The following is a 22,386-nucleotide window of genomic DNA, read 5'->3' on the forward strand; positions in this document are numbered from 1 at the left end:
TTGCTTTATCTGCTGCCATTCAACTGCTATGAGAGCTTTTATCTTACATAGTGTACAGCTGGTTTTCATGGAGTTTGGCCACTAATGCATGCCCAGACACTGGCCAAATAAAATCCCAGCCACCTCTCTCAAGCTGCTGTTATAACTCTTGAAAAATAACCAGCAAACAACTTTCATAGCAGATCTTCTAATCATGGTTCTTTTTGTTTGGAGGTGTGTGCTTGTTCAAATCTCCTGTTTATCCCTATGTGTAAATATAGTAATATGGTAGCAGTGTAGACTCATAAAAAAACACTAATACCTGAATGTGTTACAGCAGAACCTGTGCTACAAAGGGGTACTTTGCACGTTGCGACATCGCACCTGCGATATCGTCAGGGTCAAATCGAAAGTGAAGCACATCCGGCGCCAGTAATGATGTCGCAACGTATAAAGCCTAGATGCTCCAATTTACTATCGCAAAAGCGTCGTAAATTGGCGATCTGTGTAGCGTCGGTCATTTCCATAATTTCGGGATGACCGATGTTACGATGTTGTTCCTCGTTCCTGCGGCAGCATACATCGCTGTGTGTGAAGCCGCAGGAGCAAGGAACATCTCCTATCTGCGTCCCGCCGGCTATGCGGAAGGAAGGAGGTGGGCGGGATGTTTACGTCCCGCTCATCTCCGCCCCTTCGCTTCTAATGGCCGCCTGCTGTGTGACGTCGCTATGATGCCACACGACCCGCCCCCTTAGGAAGGAGGCGGGTCGCCGGCCAGAGCAATGTCGCAGGGCAGGCAAGTGCGTGTGAAGCTGTCGTAGCGATAATGTTTGCTACGGCAGCTATCACACAATATCGCATGTGCGATGGGGGCGGGTACTATCGCGTTCGGCATCGCTAGCATCGGCTTGCGATGTCGTTGTGTGCAAAGTTCCCCTAATACTACAGGTCTGCTATCACCAGAACTGTCACTGAAGTAGGAGACCCCGCCCTGCCAGACATCAGGAAGTAAGTAGATTGCATAGCTCTGAGCTGCTGAAGAGACTACTTGAGAATACTGCATTAAAGACTTGGAAAATGTGCATAAATTTAATTAATATATTAAATTTTATGCACATTTTTAGAATTGCAATCGTTTTTTTATTAGATTGTTTGTTTTTTTATATGATATTTTATATCTTATTGAAATTTATGTTCCTAGTGACACACCTTATTCTAATGGAAATGTGACCCTCAGCCTTCTGACTCCAGAACCGAATCATCGGCCAGGTTACAATGATTTTTATAATAACCAGGAACTTCAGGAGTTTGTGAAAGCGTCTCTCATAAGGATTCAATTATCTGATCAATATCACACCCTGGAGACTAATATGAGTTCCAGGTATTGGTATTATGGAATTCGTGAAATTTCCATCAGTGGAAGGTAAGGGCATATTATCTTTCCATCTACTTGTTACCAGCAATATATATGAGTAGTATGAAAAACATACATATTTAGCACATGTCCGGGACCTTATGGATATGTTTGGCTTATGCATTGGGAATAGTTTGACTAGACCTCACAATGTCATGACATAGCAGGAGATGCACATCATGACTTCTCATGAGGCTCAGTATGTCATGACTTTATAAGCCCTAGTCCGCACCAGAGCCCTGGAGAATGATTCAGGCGATTGCCAAGGAGAGGCCTAGTCATTGCCACACATTGCCCCTCGATGGCATGACATTTTGAGGCCTAATTATGACCATAGGCACTGGAGAGTCCTGAAGCTGAAGGGCAATACTCAGTGGGACAGGGGACTAGGCTTTAGATGACACCATGTTGTTCTTTGCCTAGAGACGACATGACAAAATTGGGAGAGTCTTGATGTAGAGGTGGTCATGCCCCTACACTGTTTTATGTTATATGTTGTCTACTTATACCGCGAAAGATGTTTTATACTAAAACATATTATATATGGTGTTGATTGTTATAAGTGTGTGTTAACATGTAAATGCTGCTAGAGGAGTGTAGGTTCCCGATGTAGCAGAGCTGAGGCCGTTTTCCAACAGGCACGACCTGGAGCAGCAGTAGATTAAATACCTGACAGGACAGGGTTAATTCGAGGTAGAGGAGGAGTAACAGGTGGAATGTGGGTTGGTCAGTAATGCGACCCTCGTGGGGTGCCAGTTCTGGATAGGGTTGGAGTAAGAGAAGACATGGCCATGGTATCAGGGTCAGTCATCAGGGAACCCAAAGTTAACCTCAAGATGTCCGGAGCCCACAGCTCACCACAGCGGGCTTAGAGAGTCATGTGCAGAAGCGGACAAAGTGGGAGGAAGAGGAGGGAACAGAGACATAGACCCGGCAGCTTGAGGACAAGGTCCAAAATAGCGGGGTAAAGGTCAAGAAAGAGTATCCCAGAAACAATAGATTCAGAACCATGAGGAGTGAGACCATGTCTGTCATAATAATAGTGAGGAGAGTAAACTGAACAAGTTTGGTTGCCAAGTGAGCTCTAGTGTTTTGTGTGTTGCTATTTTGTCAATGACAAGCACCGGCAGCGGTGTACGGACATTAGCCTGTAGAAACCAGTAAGTGAAACCAAGAGAAACCAGTACCCCACCCGAAGTCACACCAGTACATGGAGTTGCCTTGGTGAAGGAGCGCAACGCCTGTACAGCCCGGGTTCCTTGCCTTCCTTCAATGGCAAATTTAGAAATTTTGGCAACTGTAAATGGAAGTTTGTTTCTTAATGTCATAAACTTTGCCGCAAACAGCCACCATTATTGGGAACTCATTGGATAAGGCTTTCTAAAACTAGTGTTGAACCTAATGTGATTTATATACAGTTATGTTCATACAGGGCAGTTATGCTGCAGTTTTTCTGCCTGGATTTTCCTGGCTGAAAATCAGTAATATATTATAGTGCCATTCATCAAATCTTTTCCACATGCTACTGTAAAAAATTAGGCAAAATAAATGCTAAATTGTCTTACATTGGGAAAAATCTGTAGGAAATATTCAGTGAAATTCATGTCAAATACACATGTAAGTTACATGATGTAACCCATGCCCGCTAAAATTAGGTTTTAGTTGTGGATGTACCCTTAAACGGTATGAAATAAGTGGCCTGAATCTTTTTTTTCCCACATGAAGAAAATTCTAGTTAGGCCTCTGCCACACTCACAATAAAATCACGCACGTGCCGCGAGACACGTATTTTCCTTGCGTGTTGCGTAAGGTAAGTACATGTCTCCAGTACGTGCGGTCCACGTGTGTTCTCCGTGTCCTATCCATGATAACACACAGAGAACCGGTAATTTACATACTCACGTGGTCCTTGCTGCTGTCCAGGGTACTGATCTTCGTCTCCAGCCCCGCCCACTCCCCGCTGATGCTGCTTCCGGCCGAGCGGAGGGGCGGAGATTAGTGCCCGTGACATCACGCCCACCTCCTTAACACGCTCATAATGAGCGTCGGACGGCAGCAACTGTTTACAGCAGAAGATTCTGCAGGGCTTATGGAGGTGAGTATGTGTTTTTTTAATTTTAAAATAATGACACGTGTTTCTCCGGCGCGTGTCACACAGGACCGCATCCACACTCCATCCGTGTGGTATGGGTGTGGGCCGTGTGACACCCGTGATGCCGGAGCAAAACGGACATGTCGGCGTAAGAAACTGACGGACACACGTAAGTACGGAACGGACACACGTTCCGTTCAAAAATACTTACGTGTGTCCAATACATTAGGAAGACCTTGGTCCACGTGTGTACGTGTCTCCGGTACGTGAAAAAACTGTCAAACACGTACCGGAGGCACGAACGTGTGACAGAGTCCTTACTGAAGATAACCAAATCTTTTAAATTTGCCGGATCGATGATTGTTTGCAGGAAATTTGAACTGCAGCAAATTGGTTTGCAGCAAATCCAAAGTACTCCAAAACCTCCAATAGTTCTGAAAAAGACAAATATGACATTCTGACCCTCCGGTATCACTTAACTGTATTATTCTATTTTCTGCACACACTAATCTTCTTCCCTCATGTACTGTCGCACACTATCCATACAGTTTCTTCAGTGTTTTACTATTTCATTTCCTGTTTGTATGACTAGGCTGTGATGTTCTTTAAGTATCCAGATTCATCCTAAATGGCTGCTGTATTCCCTGCCTAGGCTTTTACACAGGCAGTAATTAACTCTTCTGATTGGCTGTGCTATACCATGTGATATGATATAAGAAAAAAAGTGTTTTCAGCTCACCTAGTATAAAGTTGTCCCAAGACTTCAGCAGGAGTGCACGTGGTCCACTGAACAGGCCAGTCCAGAGGTAGAGTTAGAAGCAATGAAGTCATCGCTGCCACTCTGTAGGTCATTATTCTATTTTCCCCACACACTAATGCGTCTAAATTCCTATTTGTGTGACTAAAGGCCGCGTTATACGCTGCGATCTAGCTTACGATATCGCTTGCGTGCGTACCCGCCCCCATCGTTTGTGCGTCACGGGCAAATCGCTGCCCGTGGTGCACAAAATCGCTTGAACTCATCACACATACTTACCTGCATAGCGACGTCGCTGTGACCGGTGAACCGCCTCCTTTCTAAGGGGGCGGTTCGTTCGGCGTCACAGCGACGTCACTAAGCGGCCGCCCAATAGAAGCGGAGGGATGGAGATGAGATGGACGAACATCTCGCCCACCTCCTTCCTTCCTCATTGCCGGCGGAACGCAGGTAAGGTGAGGTTCCTCGTTCCTGCGGTGTCACACATAGCGATGTGTGCTGCCGCAGGAGCGACGAACTACATCGTACCTGCAGCAGCAATGATAATTGGGAATAGGGGAGCATGTCAGTGATGAGGGATTTTGATTTGACCTTTTCAGATTGCACGTTGGTTTCACACGCAACGACATCGCTAACGAGGCCAGATGTGTGTCACAAATTCCGTGACCCCAACGACATCGCTTGTCGCTGCATGTAAAGCGGCCTTAAGCCGTGATGTTTTTATACAATTCAGTTTCATCCTAAATGGCTGCTGCATTCCCTGCCTAGGCTTTTATACAGGCAATGATAAACCCTTCTAATTGGCTGTGCTATACCATGTGATATGATAGTGGCAATGCATTATAAGGAAGTCATCGCTGCCACTCTTTAGGTGATGTTATGCTCTTCTAGTTTATGTAATCTTCTGCATTATGTAACATGGCAGTGGTTATTTTAGGCGATTCGCATGACGCGAATCACAAATTAGTTGAATTTGCCAAATTCTTAAATCTGTGACTTGAATTTAATTAGGATCAAATCGATTCGCTCATCTTTACCGGCTGCGTCTTTGCAGAGGAGCAATAAACTGTGTGATGTGTGCATCATTTCCCCAGGAAACTGCAGCGAAGTTGAAAATAACAATTTGCAAATTATTTTATTATTGACCGAAGGACGTGGATTACAGAACATCAACCGTTCAGTAAACGAGAAAAGCATTTTGCAGCCTGTTTAATTATATTTCCTTATAATGGATGTTTTACTTATCCTGTACTCTCAACACATTAGAGGCTCCATAAAAGTTGCTTGATTACACCGTCATTGTCGGGGAAATGTCACTACTGACTACAGATAACTAGTTCATTCTCTATTGCAGATGTAATTGCCACGGGCATGCTAATTCTTGTGATACGAGTGTTTCACCTTACAAGTGCCTATGTGACACCAAGAGCTTCACCGAGGGAGATAACGTAAGATTTTTAATTCCTGTGTTTTGTAACAATTTTTATAATTAGGAGAGAACTGCAGATCTTTCCATTTATTCCACTTATTTATATTAACTGCATTTTCACTTTAAAACCACAATTTGGTATTCTAATGACTTATTCTTGTTCCATCATGTCATACTTGAGTTTTTTCCCCTCTTCAATGACTATTATTCAGTAAAACTTTCAACAGAATGTTACAATGAAGGTTCGCGCTCCTGGGGCTCACATGACATCACGTGAGTCCTGCATCCAATCAGTGCCGGCTTCGTACCAAAAAAACGAACATGCATTTTTAGTGTTTCCCATTTGGAAATGCATCAACAATGCATGTAATCCACATCTAAATACGGTATATCAATAAAACAAAAACACAAGAAACCTAAAAATAATAGGTGCAAAAGTGGTAATTATGGTGTCACGGTTTCCCCTTCCACATCCACATGGCTAGGGGGTGGAACCTTCTCCCGAGTCTCACATCCGGAGCTTGGATGCTGTAAATACTGTCATGTCCGGTGAACCAGTGCCGGCTATAAGCTCAGCGCTGCTTTGCCTGTGAGTGCTGGTCCCTGTAAGTGTGACCCTGATCCGTTCCCTCTCTGTGTCCTAAGCCTCTGTCTGTGTTCTGTCCCCTAGTCGTTCTGCTATTCTTCTGTCCCACCTCCTTCCTTCCCACAATAGCCCTGGTTGTTCCCCCCTCCCCATTCGGTTGTTTCCTCTGATACTGACCTCGGCCTGATCTCGACTCCTCCTCTGCTAGTTCCTCCGGTCTTCCTGCTGTCCGTACTGTGTATGACCTGGACCCGTCTGACCATCCCCCGCATGTCCCACAGCTTCAGCTGTCCAGCTGATGCTGTCAGACACTGCATTAGCACACACTGAAAGTTCCCCTCCTTGCTCATTCAGCTCCGTGTAGTGTCTTTCCCTGCAGGACTCCAGCTCCCCCTGCTGGCAGCCTGACATCTGGAATATCAGAACATTAGTCTCCCGGTACCTACTTATACGCAGATCATCACAAGATTTCCTTCTCTACTCCCCTCATCTCCTCTTCCCACAATTGCATACAAGATTTCTCCCGCGCCTCCCCCCCAACTCTGGAACATTCTATCCCAGCATATGAGACTCGCGCCAAATGTAGAAAGCTTCAACTTCAAGAGGAACCTGAAGACCAATTTCTTCCGACAAGCCTACAACATACAATAACCCTCAGTCCAGTACACCAGCTCTGTCCTCACCTACTGTATCCTCACCCATTCCCTTTAGACTGTGAGCCCTTGCGGGCAAGGTGCTCGCTTGTTACGGGGGGCTGTCTGATAATAAAACCCAAAGGAATATCAGACAGTCAGGGTCCACCGTGCAAAGACTCTGCTGCAGACTATGGCAGAGGATAAGGGGTATATAAGTGTGCCACTGTAAATAGTAATAGCACAAGTGCAGAGTGCAATACCTCCGTTAAACTTACAGAAGAATATAATTAGGAAATAAAGCAATTCCTCCCTTGCTTGGAGGGTGTGTGGTATGGTCTCTGTTAATGGTCACAGAGACAAAAGCAGTGAGTGTGAAATGGCACCTACCTAGGTCCGTTCCTCTAGCGGTGCCAGGAGACGGACAGCAGCGTAAGCCGCACAAAGCTCCTACCTGCGTTCGCTCCACTAGTGTGCGAGGACACGAACCACTAGATATGGCACCTGCCTAGGTCCGCTCCATTAGTGGTGCAAAAGAGACGGACAGCAGCATAAGCCGCACAAAGCTCCTACCTATGTTCGCTCCCCTAGTGTGCGAGGATACGAACAACTGCCAGACGCAGTATAAGGAACGTTACCCTAGCGGCAACGTCCACCTACGAGTAGAATCACAAGGCCCAGCCGGACCATGTGCCTCAGGCACCTGCCTATGTCCGCTCCACTAAGATGTAAGGATACGGACCGCAGCCGAAGCTGTAAGGTATAAGAACGCTACCCTGCCGGTAGCGCTCACCTAGCATAGACAGAGAGATGCCTAGAGGGACGTGCACAGAGTGTCTACTCTCATGCATGAACCAAGAGGACTGAGCGCCAGGCGGCGTGCGTCAGGGTCTTATATAGACTCTGTGCCTCATCCAAGATGGAGGACACCAGAGCCAATCCGCTGCCAGAACGACAGCAATGACGTCACGCTGGCCTATCACCGAGCAAAGTGTCACAAGCACATGACCAGCGACCAATCGGCATAGAAGGTGTCAGAGACATGTGACCACGTGTCACAAGCACATGACCAGCGGCCAATCAGCTTAGAAGGTGTCAGAGACATGTGACCTCGTGTCAGCGATGATGTCACCCGCACATGTGCAATGGCTCCAAGATAAGACTTAGTCTCCAGCGCTTGCACATTTGCAGTAGCAAGAAATCCGAACATAGTCTCCAGTGCTTGCACATGTGCAGTAGCAAGAAATCCGAACATAGTCTCCAGTGCCACAGCAACCGTAACATCTCTCCTCCTATACCAGTCTGTTTTTATAATGTTTATGAATATTGCACTTGTTTGTTATGTATACCCTTTTCACTTTTAAAGCGCCATGGAATAAATGGCGCTTTAATAATAAATAATAATAATCAGAAATTCACAAAAAGCTAATTGTAGGAACCTAAAGCCTACTGATATGGTTGGGAATGATAGTCATAGACTAGACTAGTCCGGCACCACCCTCAGGTGGCTTCTTCTAGCACTGCAAGAGGTGATTGACAGGTCTCTGCCATAGCGAAAGACCTTTCTATAACACAAAACAGTGCTAGGAAGAGCCAGGCAGGGGTAGAGATGTGTGACTCTCATCTTTGTCTATGGCCCTCGGCTAAATCTTTAAAATGTATTTTCCCTGAAAAACATTGAACTGGCTGCAGTCATGTAGCCAGGATCTGATTCATGCTGCCCTTGGTTTGGAAAGCATGAATTAGATGACAGGTTTCTCTTTAAAGAGTGAACCTGTCAGGTCCAACCATGAGCACTTCTGGGTGTATACTGCTAATCCTTGCCTAACCGTCCCTGTATACATTAGCATAAATAAAGAGATCTTTAGAAAAAGTATTTCTAAAGATCTTTCATCGTATGCTAATGAGCGCAGGGGACTAGTCCCATGGGCGTTGCTTCCCTGGCTAGTCGGCTCCATTAGCATGTTAGTACACCCCTGTGGGCGTGCTACATTGTAATGAATGCGCAGTGTCAGAGAATGGTCTCACCTATCCGCCGCCATCGCAACCCAATACTGGATTTCGGCTTAGTGCGCATGACCCCGGAGTTTCGGTCACTACGCGTCCTGGCTTCAAAATGAAGTAGTGCGCATGAGCCAAACTCTGGGGTCATGTGCACTCAGCCGAAATCCAAATTTGGGCAGCGATGGCAGCGGAGAGATGAGTGAGATCATCCTCTGACGCTGCGCATTTACTAGCATATTAGTACACCCACAGGGACGTAATAACAGGCTAATGGAACCGACTAGCCAGGGGAATTAACGCCCAGATGACTAGTCCCCTCACTCATTAGCATATGATAAAAGATCATTAGAAATACTTTTTCTAAAGATCTCTTTATCTATGCTAGTGTAAATAGGGACAGTTAGGTAGGGAACAGCAATATGTACGGTACACAGGACTGCTCGTGGTTCTCGGTGCATGTTGGACCTGACAGGTTTTCTTTAAAGGCTACATACACGTTTGCATAGATTCTTTTGTTTACTGTCTATTTGTTTCCTTATTACAAAGTAAGGCAAGTTACAAGCTTTCATTAAAATGTCATACCATTTTGAATATGCAGAATATCTGTGTGACAGCTGTGTGATCTGCCAAAAAGATACAAATCCATAAACGTTTCTGCTTCTGGTTCTGTGGTCCAACACCTCTTTTATAAGTGTTAGAGATATCAGTAAGATGGTGAGGTTGCAACTATAGTCTCATGTTGGGCAGAGAAAACAGAATGTAGATAAGAGCAAATTAGTGCAGGATAGAAGCTGTGTTGATATATGAGTTAATGAAGACAGCAACAGAGCTGACATTTAACCTGTATTACTGGGAGAGACACTCATACATTAGGAAAATCTAAAACTTGGTTCAGGCTGTAAGCTGCATATCAATCTATGCCATTAGCTATTTAATTCACCATAGAGAATAAGGACACAGTCATGTGCATAAATTTGCTACTGTGACACTGAGAGAGTCAAGGAGTCCGGAGGTCAATTAACAGGAGAGTACGTCAAAGGCAGAAGGGTAAGGCAAAACAATGGTCAAAGGGCAAAGTCCGGGAAAGACAGCAAAGGCCAGAATATGTCAAAGGCAAAGGAGCAATACAAACAAATAGTCAAAAGGTAAAGTCCGAGGTAACTCAAGAAAGATCAGAATAGCAGAACTTTAAGCACCAGGTACACACACCACCGAGCAAAACTACAACTGGCAATTGTCTGAACATTGTGAGCCAGTAACTAACAATGCTGACAGCCCAGCATGCATCTGATTTTTTTTGGCTGGCTGAGCTGTCCCTCTCTGCATCCCTGGGACATTGTGAGTGGTGAAATCATACATATACAACATTTCACAGTGTCAGTATAGCTACCCAATACAGGACAATACAGTCTCCATGTACTGCCATTTGGACTCGAATGCTCTAAATGCAGAGATATTTTCCAACAAAGTATGTTGTTTTTTTTTCTGTTTGATCAGTGCGCAATCAAACTCCATATTCCTAAAATCAGTAACATAAAAAAAGGTACAAACATAAGTTGATACTGATGTAGTAACCACTAACATGACAGCCAAGGTGCAAACGTATGATGGCACAGAATGGCTGCACTACACAAATAGCAAGTTTGCAGCTGCTACGTTTGCCCAGTGGAGTGTCATGCGATGTTCGGTTCTGCACGCACTTGGTGGCACGGCAGTGTTTGACTCTGTTCATACTACAGAGTCTGACAGGCAACCTGATGCTTCAGAGTTGTTCAGCCAGAGCCGGGCATTGGCTGATTCAGGTTCACTGGTCTTCAGCACTGCAGGAGTTCATTCCTGCAGACTGGTGAGCAGGATCTAGGAGCTCAGGTTGCTACACTCCCTGACAGACGTTCTTTCGCTTATGCATGTTATGCAAATAAAAGCTTATAACTTGACTTTAAATTCGTCCATTGGTTTTATAAATTACTCTTTTGAAAGCTGAAACCATCCCAAATTTGGATTAGGTTATGAAAATAAAGTTGCTGCAAAGCTGAAATATTGATCATTTAATGAACACAGAAAGGTCAGATTCTGGCAAGACAAAAGTTTTGTCGCCTTGTAATATAATGCACCCAATCCTAGTTTACATCCTCACCTATGCTCACTAAAGGATCGGTTAATTAGTGGGTGTGTATAAAACGAAACCCAGCACCTCAGACCTTCACTTGAACTTCAACTTGACCTCTGAAAAGTTGCCAAAAATCCACCCTGCGACCAAAGCCTTGATAATCAAGAGGCTAAAGGCCAGATCCACTGCAGAGGTGGCTGGCACCTTTAATGTATCTCAGCGCCAAGTGCAAAGAATTAAAGAAAGATTTGAAGAGACTGGAGATGTTTTTGACAAGCCCAGGTCTGGCAGACCCCGCAAGACAACTGCTCAGGAAGAACGTTTGTTGGTTAGAAAATCCAAAGCCAGCCCCTCTTCCACTGCAGCAGAGCTCCAACAGGCCTGGTCACCTCAAGTCCCTGTGTCAACTCGAACAGTTTATAGGATTCTGTCTGGAAATGGCCTCCATGGTTGAATCAGTGCCCAGAAGCCAGCACTAAACAAAAGCCAATTAAAAAAACATGTAGCATTTGCCAAGTCTCACAGCCTGCTAAACAAATGGAAGCTGGAAAAGTGGCAGAAGGTAGATTTTTCTGATGAATCTTCAGTTGAATTACACCACAGCCACCGCAAATACTGCAGGAGACCTACTGGAGCCCGTATGGATCCAAAATACACCCAGAAAACAGTTACGCTTGGTGGTGGAAAGATCATGGTCTGGGGTTACATTCAGTATGGGGGTGTGCGAAACATTTGCAAGGTAGAAGGCAATATCAATAGCCTAAAATATCAAGAAGTATTAGCTACCTCTTACATTCCCAATCATAGAAGGTGTCACATTCTGCAGCAGGATGGTGCTCCATCTCATGCATCCATCTCTACAACAAAGTTCCTCCTGGCAAAGAAGATCAAGATGCTCAAGGACTGGCCAGCCCAGTCACCAGACATGAACATCATTGAGCATGTTTGGGGAAGGATGAAAGAGGAAGCTTGGAAGACAAAACCAAAGAATCTAGATGAAATCTGGGAGGCATGTAAGACTGCATTCTGTGCTATTCCTGATGACTTCATCAATAAATTGTATGAATCATTGTTGAACCGCATGGATGCAGTCCATCAAGCTCATGGCAGTCACACAAAATATTAAATATGGCTCTAATAGCACCACAACTTCATTCACCAATGTTATGCAACATATCTTGATATTAGAAGTTAATTATTTGTTTGAATTTCACATTACTTTCTGTGGGCGACAAAACTTTTGTGTTGCCAAAATCTGACCTTTCTGTGTTCATTAAATGATCAATATTTCAACTTTGCAGCAACTTTATTTTCATAACCTAAGCCAAATTTGGGAGGTTGTCAGCTTTCAAAAGAGTAATTTATAAAACCAATGGATGAATTTAACCCATTCAGCCCCCGGGCACTTTCCGTTTTTGCGTTTTTGTTTTTTGCTCCCCTTCTTCCGAGAGCCATAACTTTTTTGTTTTTCCGTCAATCTTGCCATATGAGGGCTTGTTTTTTGCGGGACGAATTGTACTTTTAAATGAAACCATAGGTTTTACCACATAGTGTACTGGAAAACAGCAAAAACATTCCAAGTGTGGAAAATCTGCGAAAAAAGTGTGATCGCACAATAGTTTTTGGGATGTTTTATTCATCGTGTTCACTATATGGTAAAACTGATGTATGGGTGTGATGCCTCAGGTTGGTGCGAGTTTGTAGACACCAAACATGTATCTAATGGGGGTTAAAAAAAAATCACAAATTTGTCCAATAAAAGTGGCGCATGTTTTGCGCCATTTTCCGAAACCCGTAGCGTTCTCATTTTTCTGGATCTATGGCTCAGTGATGGCTTATTTTTGCGTCTTGAGCTGACATTTTCAATGGTACCATTTTTGCGCAGATGCTACGTTTTGATCGCCCGTTATTGCATTTGCGTAAAACATGCGGAGACCAAAAAACGTAATTTTGGCGTTTGGAATTTTTTTGCCACTACGCCGTTTACTAATCAGATTAATTGATTTTATATTTTGATAGATCGGGCATTTCTGAACGCGGCGATACCAAATATGTGTATATTTAATTTATTTTTAACCCTTTAATTTTCAATGGGTTGAAAGGGGGATGATTTGAACTTTTAGGTTTTTTGATTTTTTTTATTTTTTAAAACTTTTTCTTTACTTTTTTTTTTATTTTACTAGTCCCCCTAGGGGGCTCTAGCGATCAGCAATCCGATCGCTCTGATCTATCTGCTGATCACAGCTACACAGCTGTAAACAGCAGATACGGTCACTTCTTGTTTCATTCGGCTCCAGGCCGGGTGAAAACAAAAGTGGAACGTCATAGCTGCAGGTGTCATCACATGACCCTGTGCTACCATGGCAACCACCAAATGTCACGTGATCACGCATGTGACTTCCGGTGGGGGCGGCGGTAAGTAAAAATCATGGCCACGCGCATATAGATCTCGCTGCCAGACTTTCTCAGCGAGATTTAAGGGGTTAAATGTTGCAAGTGGAAGCGATTCCACTCGCAACATGCAGGCACACATGTCAGCTGTTGAAAACAGCTGATATGTGTGCTGATCGCCGCCGCCAGCCCGCGGCAGGGTGCAGGACTTAACGTGACACGCTCCATGACGGATAGATCCGTCAAAGGTCGTGAAGGGGTTAAAGTCAGGTTATAAGCTTTTATTTACATAACATGGATAAGCGACAGAACTTCTGTCAGGGAGTGTAATTGCCTCATGCAGCTGTCTCCTTCCTATTTAAAGCACGGTTTCCTTCCTGTATGTGCTGATGATAGCTTCAGCTTTCGCTCCTGCGATTCCAGGTCTTGGTGATTTTCCTGTTCCTGATTTTTCTAATTGCTTCGTGCAGCTGTCTTCTTCCTATTCAAGGTACTGCTTTCTTCCAGCATGCGCCACTAATAGCTTCAGCGTAGCTCCAGTGGTTCCGGTCTTAGTGATGATCCAGTTCACGGTGATCTGTAATTGCTATTTTGAGTGGTGTGGAAGTTCCCATGCTGTGCATTTATTTCCTTCCTATTTCTTTATTCCCTTGTACATGTATCGTCTCTCCTCTCTCCTTTGTGTTTGATGCAGATTGTACAAGTTTTCGTTCTCTCTTGTCCTTGTAATTTCTGTGGGGTCTTGATACTGTGTTTCCAGTTCGCCCCAAGGGTGGGTGAGAGGGGGAGTAAGATCAGGGCTTGAGCATGAGTTAGGGTCACGCTGGGAGCTCGGACCTGGCTATCATCAAGCCTACCTCTGTTCTGTCATACCCCGTGACATGGAGACTCCATAACCTGTATGACCGCTCTATACATCTCGCCATCAGCATGAATCCTAGAGGTGAGATAAGTAATAGAAACCCTGAACTGAATAAAAAGAATTTTGGACTTTGTAGCAAAAAAAAAAAAAAAATTCTTCAACTTACCAATGATTTTAATAACCTCTTATATCACTGTTATCTAGAATAAATTAAAATTTCTCCGATAAACAGTGCACACCGCGGCTATACATACTCCCCCGCTCATCAAACACTAGAAACAATCTTTTGCAGGCTTGATAACAATAAGTGGGATTCTAGTCTTTCATTAGCGGCGCTGGCTAGATCAAATTAATTGGGAGAGATTTCCGTAAAACCCACATACGCACCTTTCTGGAAATAACAAGCAAATTGTTTTATTGTTACATTAAGTTTTAACATTACATTTCCAGTGTCTTCTTTCCGCAGAAGTGAATTAAATAAATCTTTTGATATAAAGACATATCTTTTTACTGCTCGGGAAATTGCCTTAATCATTTAAACACCATGCCCTCCTGTAGCTAATATTTTTCATGCCTTTTAGATTTTCTTGCAGGCAGGTATATCTTGTTTTGCAGGCTGCCAGGTTGGTGTTGTTTCTTATCTCGCCGCTCTTTTATGTCGTCTTATAATATAATTATCAGCGCAGCGCATTACATGGCAAATTTGTATTGAGTAAATTTTACTTTTGGAATTAAATTATTATTTTTTTTTCGTTTTATTATTTAATATTCTGACTTCAAAGACATCACATATTCAATTCCTCTAAATGATTTATATATTTTTGTGTGTGTGATAAAAAGGGTGAAACCCATGCAAACATAAAAAAAAATTGCTTGAATGTTGATTGAATCATAATAAATCATTACCAGATGAAAAAAAAGTGAAATAAAAAAAATAAATATAATGCATTCAAAGGAGAAATACAGTATATGAGGGTTATTTGGATATTGTTGCTTGGAAAAATATTCAACCCCTTCATACCGGTACTTGATAGAATAAAGACCGCTTTACACGCAACGACGTATCTAACGATATGTCGTCGGGGTCACGGAATTCGTGACGCACATCCGGCCTCGTTAGCAACGTCGTTGCGTGTGACACCTACGAGCGTCCGCTAACGATCAGAAATACTCACCAAATCGTTGATCGTTGACACGTCGTTCATTTCCCAAATATCGTTGCTGGTTCTGGACCCAGGTTGTTCGTCGTTCCTGAGGCAGCACACATTGCTACGTGTGACACCCCTGGAACGACGAACAACAGCGTTCCTGCGGCAACGAGGTGGGCGTGTTGTCAATGCAGCTGCTCTCCACCCCTCCGCTTCTATTGGTGGGCCGCTGTGTGACGTCGCTGGGACGCCATAAAAACCCCCCCTTAAAAAAGAGGTTGTTTGCCGGCCACAGCGACGTCGTTAGGAAGGTAAGCTGGTGTAATGCGTACCGACGATATTGTTTGCCACGGGCAGCGATTTGCCCGTGACACACAAACGACGGGGGCGGGTGCGATCGCTAGTGATGTTGCAGCATGTAAAGCGGCCTTAACAACTTTTTCAATACCAATTTTAAAGGATTAAAAAAATGTTTTCTTTCCTAAAAAACACGACTGGACCTGGAGCTGAGCTGCAATATCGGACACAATCTGTGCTCAGGCGTGGCACTGTTTTTGAAGAAAGCAGTCAGGTTTTTTTTTTTTATTTCTTCAACCAAGGGGTTCTTTTTGGAAATTCTTCTCTTTTGGGGGCAGATAGTTTTCCCCTGTATGACATAAACCTATCATCAGATGCTATGCAGGGAGACAAGAAGAGGACACAGCTTTCACTGTATGAGACATGTAACAACAGACATGCCTGATTTCACTACCAGCATCTACTCTGGTTACAAGCTGGTGGAGTAGAGCTGATCTGTGTGTCATTGCAAACACCACTAAATCTACAGCTCTAATCCCTCAGCACTGTAAGTGTGTGGGGAGTCATTAAAAACACCTATGCATCTACAGTTTTCATTCCATATCACTGTTAGTCTGCAGGGCAGGGGAGTAAAGCAAAATTTACAGTGCTGTGAGATGAGAGCTGCAGATGCAGGTGTTTGCAATGACACACAGTTCTGCTCTACTCCCCTCCTCCCACACTGACTGTCATGAAATGGGAGTTACAGATACAAAAGTGTTTGTAATTACGCACATCTCTGCTCTTTTCCACTTCCCTGCTTGTAATTACAGTAGATGTCAGCAGTGAGATCAGTGAAGAGAGCATGGCTCGGTGTAATTACACAAGAAAGGCTGTTCTAACTTTTTCTGGGAGTGTGTGATTTATTTTTTTTTTTACCCTGGAAAACAAAGGCCTTCAACTAATGATTGGTTAATGTCATGCAGGGGAAAAAGTTTAGTGATAAGAATTTTGGATAATCCCCCTTGATCTTAGTGAAAATTAACATATAAAGTTAACATCTCCACAATAGAGATGAGAAATTTAAAACTAAAAATTATGTTTTACTCAGCTCTGCAGCCAATTTTCCATAATGTGTCTAATTTTCCTGGTGTATATAATGTCCTCCATCCTGGTATATATGCGTCCCATCATCGACTTGTCCTGGTATATATATATCCTCTACCCTGGTATATATGATCCCTATCCTGGTATATATGTCCCTAATCATGGTATATGTCCCCCGTCATGCCACGCACAGAAAAAAATAATCAATTACACTCTCCTTCCCTCCTCTCCCCCTTGTGCATGGTGTCCTAGTTCTCTCCTCTTTTGAGGCTGGCAAGTGACTTCAGCGCTTAAGCAGGGCAGCACATGACATCACTCCATTTTGCCCCCGTTACATGATGTCAGCTATCAGAATATTCACTGCTCCCCGCATCGAGATTATGGGCATGAAGAGCAGTGAATATTCATTCCCTTTAATAGCGGACACATGTAATCACCCAGCCGCCGCAGGAAGACAATAGTTGGGTGATCACATGTCCCTGCTATTAAAGAGAATGAATATTCACTGCTCACCACTCCCATAATCCCACCCACCTCTCAAACCTCAGTTTCAGTGCAGAGAGGAGGGCAAGATTATGGGCATGGGTAGCAGTGAATATTCATTTTCTTTATTAGGAGGCACACGTGTTTGCCCCACAGCTGGATCCTGCCTCCTGTGGCCCACTCATCTGCCAACATCGACCATTCCCCACAGCCACAGCCAGGTACATCCGGACTATAAGACGCATCCTCCACTTTGCTCCAAAAATATTTGGGAAAAAAGTGTGTCTTATAGACCACAAAATATGGCATATATAGCTTAAAAAGAAGTAAACCAAAGCACATGTTCAAGACAGATGCCAAAACAAGACTCTTTTGGCTCCTTTACAGTTTGAAAAATTGATATGCTCTTGTTTAACCTATGCTTTAGGAGAATCTCCTTGCGCATGCGCCGAATATACCCACCACACTTATTGTGAACTTAAGCTGGTCAAACACATAGAATTGATTGGCTCCAATACATATTAGACTGTCGATATCAGCGTGTTCAAATGATATTTGTCTAACATAGTTTTTTTAGATTAAAATGTTTAAAAGCACACAAACATTTTTTACAAAAATAAAATTAAAAAAATGTAGGAGCCATTGAACTTTGAATTTTCTGCCATAGGAAAGAATTTTTTCCAACTGCAGATCCTGCAGCAATTTAGCACCAAAATCTGCATCTGTTATATGTATATTTTTCTGCAAATTTTGCTGCTGATTTTAAACTGTGGATCGCAATGGATGTAGCCTGCAGTGAACAAAATAAAAAATTCTGTGCATTGAAAAACTCTCAGTTTCCCAGAGTTTTATAACACCCATCCACGTCTATAATACTGTAAATTGCTGTAGATATTCAATTCGCAGAGTATGGATTCACCCTTAAAGCGACTCTGTCAGCATATTTCTGCAATGTGACCTGAAGACAGCATGCTGCAATAGTTAAAACAGAAACTTCAGCCCTGCATCTGTTATCTCACAGTCTTTTTTTGCTTACTTGAAATGTTAGCTTAAGCCTGTTATCTTTATCCTTAGTGGGTCTCAGCAGTGCAGTGAGTTATAGTCTGACTCCGCCCCCTTCTGTGATTAACAGCTTTTGTCTATGGGAATGTGCACTGAAAGCCTGGTGTGGGTGGGGACAGCTCTCCAGCACTGCTACATACAAAATCTAAATCTTTCACTGTGTCAGAATGGCTGCACACAGAAATAGAGGTGATACATCATTGAACTCAGGGCCTCTTTGCCTAAATCATGTTGCTCTCAGATGAGGTAGCAAAAATCTCCTGACAGATTCCCTTTAAGGAGATATTCTCACGATAGTATTTCAGGGGCACAACTAATGCTTGACAGATTGGGCCAGCAACACTGTGCACTCTCTGAAGCTGCAAGCTGATGCTGCTTTGCCTCTGCAGCATCAGAGGAGTGCTTACTTTTTCCCTGAAAAACCAGTCACCTTTGATAGCCGTTGTGTGATGCTAGAGACTACGAGCAGTATAAATAGAAGAGGGTTGTCAGACAAGCCGGAATCATAAGCTAGGAGGTGATGTATAAGGTTCAGGGAGCAGAGATGTGATCAGGAAGAGGTCCTAGGTCAGAAGCCGGGAGGTAATGTATAAGGTTTGGAGAGCAGACAGGGACATGGTCAGGAAGAGGTCCAAGGTCAGAAGCCGGGAGGTAACGTATAAGGTTTAGGAAGCAGACAAGAACGTGGTCAGGAAGAGGTACGAGGTCAGAAGCCGGGAGGTAACGTATAAGGTTCAGGGAGCAAACAGTAACGTGGTTAGAAAGAGGTCCAAGGTCAGAAGGCAAGATCAGAACACTTACAGCACACAGGAGCCAAGAGCACAGTGAGCAAACAGGAAATATGACTGGCGACGTTCATACAGGGCAAGCCCAGTAAAGAAACAGAGCAATCACGAGGAACGAGGCGCATCTGTGAAGGCACCTCCCAAAACCAGCGTGGACCCTAGTGCTGAAAGACAACCTATCAGCAAGTCCACAAGACACACAGCAGAGCATTTTCAAATGCAAAATGCTCCACACATCGGAGCCGTGACAAAAACATTAAGAATGCAAAATGCTCAGCACAGCAGAACCATGACACTGTGGATGTGACCGGTATCTTATGTAGCGAGTAGTAAACTATTGAATTAGAAATCCCTCCGTTCTTGAGAATGGTGAGGATTTATAATAAGAGGTAAATTGTTAAGTGTCTGCTTTTTACGCTAACACTTTGGAATTTTACCCATTTATGATGATAAGAAAACCCCTTTAAGGCGACATAACACAAAACATTGCCCAATATAATTTTCTAATAAAGAGGTGAGTCCATCAGATAACTTCTCCTGAAGACATTAACCTAATCAGAGAATCGGAGAAAGGCACAACTTTCCAGACCGGGCTCCAATTTTCTTTCACAAGCCTTATCTTTATAACCAATTTGTATTCACAGTCTCTCTCGAAATTGATTGCCAATGCATTGGTAAGGCTTTGTAAATTGAATAGAAAATGAATTGGCAAGAAAAGTTAATATCAGGGGTACTCGCCAGTAAATCATTAGCCAACTGGTGGAAATGTCAGGTTCACATGCCATTCATATTAAAGCTACTCATGAATATTAACATTTTTTTGTGTTTGATATATATGGTATTACGGATTAGAACATTTTTCTACAAACGGAGTAGGGGCATAATTGATATATATCATCATCTTATGAATTATTAATAGATAAGTATCTTAATGATGTCAGTATAGTGTATCCCCCGCACTTCCTTAGGAATCTAATTTACCGAGATTCCGACAGAATCTTTATAAGAGAAAACAGCTTTTAAGATCTTCTTAAAGGACCTTTCTCCGCCTGCACAACAGGAGAGAGAAGACGCTTTATTCATTTTTATTTTGCTAGAGGGTTTCAGAACATAAACACAGTAATCTGATTCAATTACCAAGCAAATGAGAATATTACAGAATATTGGTTCGACATGGTATTTAGGAACTGCAAGCTGACATTTCTGAGCTACATAAATGTACTGCACAATGGGTCTTAGCGATACAGGGTGGTAAAGGGGGCAAAAGGGGCCTCAAAAACCCATCCGACACGTTCAGACATAGCAGTCACCATTATTAGTGGCAGAACCTAGTCTCCCGGTACCTACCTGCACGCAACCTCAGATCCTCACAAGATCTCCTTCTCTACTCCTCTCTTATCTCCTCTTCCCACAATCGCATACAAGATTTCTCCCGTGCCTCCCCCATACTCTGGAACGCTCTACCCCAGCATATCAGACTCTCCCCTACCGTGGAAAGCTTCAAGAGGAACCTCAAGACCCACCTATTCCAACAAGCCTACAACTTACAATAGCCCTCAGTCCAGTACACCACTGCGCAACCAGCTCTGTCCTCACCTATTGTACCCTCACCCATCCTCTGTAGACTGTGAACCCTCGCGGGCAGGGTCCTCTCTCCTCCTATACCAGTCTGTTATGTACTGTTAATGATTGTTGTACGTGTACCCTCTTTTAGTTGTAAAGCGCCATGGAATAAATGGCACTATAATAATAAATAATAATAATAACCTCCGCACTGTGCATATAACATGGCGCCCAGAGGCTTCCTACACCAACAGCACTGCGACCACTCATAGGGTGGACACCGAAGATGAGACAAACTAATGCATGGCAAATTTTAGGAAATTCACTGCATCCGGCAAATTCTAACAATTTGTGATTCGATTTGCGCGAATTACCTAAAAAATTCCCACTGCCATATATCACAAAATAGACGATTACAGGAACCAAGGATGACATGACCTTGTGTGTCGCTGACCATCTTTTCTTCTTTATTTCTTTCTTTCTCTTATTTTCCTTTTTTTTCTTCCTTCTTTTCCTCCCTCCTTCCTTTCTTCATTCTTTCCTTGCTTCCATTCTTCCATCCTACCTTTCTTTCTTTATTTCCTTCTTTTTTTTTTCTTCCCCATTTCTTCTTTCCTACTTCATTTGTTTCTTTCTTTTCTTCTTTCCTACTTTCTGCTCTTTATTTTTCTCTGATTTTCTCTTCTCTTTTTTTTTCCTTCCTTTACTCCCTACTAAAATTATTTCATCTTTTCTCTTTCTTTCTTCCCTTCATGTATTTTTCCTTTCTTTTTCTTCTTTTTTTCTTTACATTTAATTTTTCTTTCTTTTTCTAATTTCTTTTTCCTTCCTTCCTTCCTTTCTTTTTCCTTTCTAACTCTGTTTCTTTCCTACTATTTTCCTTCTTTCTTTTCTTCCCTTGCTTTCATTCTTCGATCCTACCTTTGTTTCTTTCTTTCTGCTTCTTTTTATCCCTCTTTCCTACTTCTTTTGCTTTTTTTATTCATTCTTTTCTTCTTTCCTTCCTTTCTCTTTCTTTTTCTGTTTCACTTTTTTATTCCTTCATTTATTCCCTCCATCCATTATGTTATCCTTTCTCTTTCTTTTTTTCTTTTGTTCTTTATGATTTTTCTTTTTCCTACTTTCTTTACATTTTTCTTTTCTTTTTTTTATTTTCTTTTTCTTCTCTTTCTTTTTCCTTCCTTCCTTTCCCTTTCTTTCTTTTTTCTCTTTCTCCCTCTTCTCACTTCTTTCTTTTTTCTTCCTTTATTCCCTTCTTTCTTTCTTTATTTCATTCTTTCTTTCTTCCTTTTCTCCTTACCTCCTTCCATCATTTCTTTTGTTTCTCTTTCTTTCTTTATTTCTTTTTTTTCATGTCTTTTTCTTATCTTCTTTTTTTCTTTCCTATTTTCTTTGTTTCTTTCATTTCTTCTTTCCTACATTCTTTTCTTTCTTCCGTCCGTCCTAATTTTTTCTTTTTCTCTTTTTCTTCTTTCTTTTTTCTTCCTTCCTTTATTCCCTCCTTCCTCCATTCTTTTATACTTTCTTTCTTCTTCCTTCATGCAAATAGATGATAATAGCAAACATTTTCATTTGTCCACTACAAACCTTTATAAAACAATAGGTTCCTCTCCGCACATATTTTGATATAACCATTTTCCAGCGATGAAAGACGGAGAATGTGACACAAAACTATTATTTGGAATGAACAGTTAAAGGAACTGTAG

General features: G+C 42.8%; 1 protein-coding gene across 1 annotated transcript in view; it reads left to right on the forward strand.

The window, feature by feature from the left end:
• Positions 1-22,386, forward strand: part of USH2A (usherin) — a 1,098,211-nt gene that overhangs the window by 88,288 nt on the left and 987,537 nt on the right. The window contains exons 7-8 of the mRNA XM_075339131.1: positions 1,181-1,402; positions 5,597-5,690. Of these exons, the coding sequence (XP_075195246.1) occupies positions 1,181-1,402; positions 5,597-5,690 (316 nt within the window). The remainder of the gene's footprint in view (positions 1-1,180; positions 1,403-5,596; positions 5,691-22,386) is intronic.

This window comes from Anomaloglossus baeobatrachus, chromosome 3 (assembly GCF_048569485.1).
Source record: "Anomaloglossus baeobatrachus isolate aAnoBae1 chromosome 3, aAnoBae1.hap1, whole genome shotgun sequence".
Taxonomy (NCBI): domain Eukaryota; kingdom Metazoa; phylum Chordata; class Amphibia; order Anura; family Aromobatidae; genus Anomaloglossus; species Anomaloglossus baeobatrachus.